The 5,000-nt window shown below is 50.5% G+C and overlaps 1 protein-coding gene across 1 annotated transcript in view; it reads right to left on the reverse strand.

Moving 5' to 3' along the window:
• The window catches only part of bbs9 (Bardet-Biedl syndrome 9), a 182,488-nt gene that overhangs the window by 89,294 nt on the left and 88,194 nt on the right, over positions 1–5,000 (reverse strand). The window contains exon 21 of the mRNA XM_062538283.1: positions 1,165–1,390. Coding sequence (XP_062394267.1) covers positions 1,165–1,390 — 226 coding nt within the window. The remainder of the gene's footprint in view (positions 1–1,164; positions 1,391–5,000) is intronic.

A 5,000-nucleotide genomic window follows, 5' to 3' on the forward strand; every position in this document is an offset into this window, starting at 1 on the left:
TATGGAGGCATTCTCCAGGTGACCGGCATCTCCAGAGGACGAGCCCAGGGACACAGGGAAGCGTTTCTGGAGCGTCGGGAGACGGCCCGGCTTCAAGAGGCCATCAGACTAGACTGCCCTCCTTCAGCTTCATAGGCCCCTGTGAGAGCTCCGGTCAACAGTTTAAAAGGCTGTGAGCGCAGAGAGGGGTTTGCTGTCTCAGTGACCTCTTCTGGAAGAGAGCAGGCCGCCGTTCTGCGGAGACGGGCCGCGTTAAACAAAGGTCATGTGACACAGCAACCACATAAATGGCAGATGAGCTCATGGGGGTCACAGTGCTTGGGTCCACTTCTTTAAGTCATTAAAACGCAGAGGGTCTGATAAATGTCCAGCTATCTCCCTACTAGTCATCTAGAAGTGGACAAGAGACACTTTGGATGAAGGCATCAACATCATTTCACATGTTTATAAACAAACTAAACTAAATACTTACTTACGTGACTTATTAAATAGCACATATACTAACGTAACATGGTCAAACCAAAACACATTCAAAGACACATACACTTCCCCTGCATGATAACCCAACACACACACACATAGGTGACCAAAGGTGACCCCAACACATCACATCACATCCATGTGTGTGTGAGGTGCCAGCCCCCTTAGCTCCTGCAGAGAGGTGGGCATGGGCCTAATCTTCCCCACCTGATGAAGTCTGCTAATGGTGCCTACTGTACACTGATGCTATTGTTACGGTCAGTTCCAGGGCATTTACCATAAAACACACAGGCCTGCTCAATCTCAAGCGCTTGCCCTGTGAGTGCGCCAGAGATGCAAAGTGCTGTGCAGCTTTTATGATAGCTCTGAGAACACACACACACACACACTCTCTCGTTATGCTAAAACATATCCTACTAAGCCTTCCAGACACTGAGTCTCATACTTTACAATGCCATGTAGACATAAACTGAACTGTTAATGCATGCACAACAGAGACACACACACACACACAATTCTGTGTGCATGGTCATACACAATCTCTCTCTCACTCTCTCTCACAGACACACACACACACACACACACACACAAACACACACACCTCCAGTGTCCTGGTCTGTGTGCATGGTCATACACATTCTCTCTCACACACACACACACACTCCTGGTGTGTCCTGGTCTCACCTGGCATCATGACGGGCGTGGGCACGTTGGCGTCGGAGGAGAGTGAGAGGCGCCCGCCCTTGCCCAGGCGGTCGCAGAGCAGCGTGAGGTGCTTCTTGAGGCGGGCCGTGTCCTTGGGCATGCTCAGTGCTGCGGTGCTCAGCGCCGTGGCCTGGTCCTTGGGGCTGCGCGACAGGCACGTCCGCAGCAGGTGGGACACCGCCGCGTCCACGCTCTCCTCCCAGCCCTGGGGTCACACACACACACACACACACACACACACACACACACACACACACACACACACACACACACACACACAAACAGAGAGACACACACACACAGGGACACACACACACAGAGAGACACACACACACACACACACACAGACACACACACACACACACACACACAGAGACACACACACATACACACACAGAGACACACACACACACACACACACACACACAAACACACACACACACACACACACACACACACACAGAGACACACACACACACACACACACACACACAAACACACACACACACACACACACACACACACACACACACACACACACATACAGAGAGAGAGAGAGACAGAGTCAATACCTTATCTCATACCTTTAGCTTTGCCAATAATTACTTTATTCCTTCATTTCAATACAACATCCAACATCACTTGATATGACTGAACAGAGAGAGAGCAAGAGAGAGAGAGACAGAGAGAGCGAGAGACAGAGAGAGAGGTCTGATTAGCATGGGACCCTGTTGGATAACAACCGCAACAGAGACGAGTCCTTTGGAGCTTTTAGGATGACGAATCCACACCGAACGAGACAGCAGCACTGACAAGCAGGCGCTTCTTGTGGTCGGAGCGGGACCCGGGACTCGTGTAGGTGCAAAGGGGTTCCACTCAATGGGGCTATTCATCACGGACTTTCCTGGAAGAAAATCTCGCGCTCATCTTTACATGACTCCTAAAACCAAATATGCACCGACAGGAATCCCCCCTGCACACGTTTGAGGGCCGGAGGTCAGGGGAGAGAGGATGCAGGATTCACTCACACTCTCACACACTCACACACTCTCACACACTCACACACTCACACACTCACACACTCACACACTCACACACTCACACGCTCACACGCTCACACACTCACACGCTCACACGCTCACACACTCACACACTCACACACTCACTGGCCCAGGCCTACTATACAAGGCTGCCTCGCTGGAGGGAGCTGGGAGCTGGGACCATCAGCCCCAGGCATATTAAGTTTAATACAACAATCATTTATCACTTTATACTTCGCCTGCGCTCCGGAGAGAGTTATGGGGTGCTGATACGTATCTCCTGAAAGCATTTCAAGCCGCAAGTTACAGCAGAAAAAAAAAAAAAAAGAAAAGAAAAAAGAAAACTATAATCAGCAAATGGTTCCTGTTAGAACTTCTTGAGTGGAGAGCAGCGAGGAAAGCAATAGTTCAGGATCTTTATCAGATGGAAACGCTGACTCATGTCCATATAACTTACTAAATCATTCGGAGAAAATGGGAAAAATGCAATGCCTCCATGGGTGGTTAGAGGCCATATGTTAGCGATGCCTACAGGACCTATAGGGTGCGTCGTCTATACGTTTCGGAGGATACGACCACCACGGTCTAGTGCTGTGAATACGGACGGACACTGGTGTTCTTGTCGGAGATGTCCGAGGCCGTAAAGTGCAAGTGGTGAAAAGTGAAGAGGCGCCGTTTAGAGGCCGCTGCAGAGGCCGCCAGACAGCATGTTTATGGGGACACTGACTGACCAGACCACAGAGGGCCAGCGCAGTCTCAACACATGCAGATCTCTTCCATGTGTGGAGGCACTCACACACACACACACACACACACACACACACACACACACAGACCAGACACACACACACACACACACACACACAGACCAGACACACACATACTCTCCTCTTTCCCATACACACTCTCCTCTTTCCCACACACACACACACACACACACACACACACACACACACACACATACTCTCCTCTTTCCCATACACACACACACACACACACACACACACACACACACACAGACCAGACACACACATACTCTCCTCTTTCCCATACACACTCTCCTCTTTCCCATACACACACACACACACACACACACAAACACACACACAGTCCTCTCTTTCTCTCTTTCTCTCTTTCCCACACACACACACACTCTCTCTCTCTCACACACACACACACAGAAAAACACACACTCTGTGAGCTGATCCCAGAATAGGTGAATTATAACTTCTAGATCTCGATGTGGTACCAAACGATAAACAAGGACTAAATGAAGACTGTATATTTATATAGAGTGAGAGAGTGTCAGTGTGTGTGTGTGTGTGTGTGTGTGTGTGTGTGTGTGTGTGTGTGTGTGTGTGTGTGTGTGTGCGCGCGCGCGTGTGCATGCATGTGGCAGCGCATGGTGAATGTGGACAGGAGAAATATGAACCCACTATGATTAGGGCAATACAGTACTGGGTAGCAAGACTCAGGGGAGTGACTGAGAATGTGTGTTTGTTTGGGTCTCTCTCTCTCTGTGTGTGTGTGTGTGTGTGTGTGTGATTTAGTGAGTGTTGGTTTCTGTGTGACAGAGCAAATCTGTCTGTGTATAGCAGAGGGGAGCTCACTATCAACGGGACTATGGCCAGGTAATTGGTAAGAGTTTGTATGTGTGCATGTGTGTGTATGTGTGTGTATACAGTATATGTGTGTGTGTGTGTGTGTGTGTGTGTGTGTGTGTGTGTGTGTGTGCCTGTGCTTCTATGAGAGAGAGCCACTGTCTGCCTGCAGCAGTGTGTCTAGCCCCCTGTCATTACAGTACTTGCCAAAGAGGGGGGACAGAGAGAGAGAGAGGAGAGAGAGGGAGAGAGGAGAGAGAGGGAGAGAGGGGAGGGGGAGAGAGAGAGGAAGAGATAGAGGGAGAGAGAGGGAGAGAAGGAGAGAGAGAGATAGAAAGAGGAAGAGAGAGAGAGAGGAGAAAGAGAGAGAGAGGAAGAGGGGGGAGGAGTGAGGGGGACAGAGAGGGAGAGAGATAGAGGGAGAGAGGGGGAGAGAAGGAGAGAGAGAGAGATAGAGAGAGAGGGAGAGAGAGAAAGGGAGAGAGGGAGAGAGAGAGGGGGAGAGAGTGGGGCCTGATGGGCCGAGCTGTTGACAGGAGCCCAGGGCGTGGGGCCGTCACGCTGTCCCCTGCCGCCATCCAGATCGGCCTTAATGACGCCTAATGACAGGTAATCAGCCCTGTAATGATGATGACAGGGAAGAACCTTTTACAGAGGGAGAGAGGGAGAGAGGGAGAGAGGGGAGGAGGGAGAGAGAGAGAGACTGACAAACAGAGATATGAAGAGAGGGCAGTACAGTGGAAAAGAGTGGAAATGGAGAAAAGTGAAACAGTAGACGGAAAAGAAATAAATTCCTCCAAGGTGGAAAAGGATCCGGAGCAGGGGAGGTGTGAGGTGGGCCAGCAGAGGGAAGGGCTCAACACTGTCGCTTTGGGAACATGGGCTGCTATCAACAGAGCCCACAACTAGAGGAGTCTCAAGTGTGTGCGTGTGTATGTGTGTGTGTGTGTGTGTGTGTGTGTGTGTGTGTGTGTGTGTGTGTGTGTGTGTGTGTGTGTGTGTGTGTGTGTGTGTGTGTGTTGCGGCTTCTGGTTATTTACACCAATCTGCTGTGGGGGGTGAAGAGGGGTTGTGGAAACTTGGCCATACCCACCTCTACCCCCCCAACACACACACACACACACCCTCCTTGCCTCTCCTCCTGATTCCACTTTTCCTTTAATCCGTCTTCCTT

The sequence above is a fragment of the Sardina pilchardus genome, chromosome 6 (genome assembly GCF_963854185.1).
Source record: "Sardina pilchardus chromosome 6, fSarPil1.1, whole genome shotgun sequence".
Lineage (NCBI taxonomy): Eukaryota > Metazoa > Chordata > Actinopteri > Clupeiformes > Clupeidae > Sardina > Sardina pilchardus.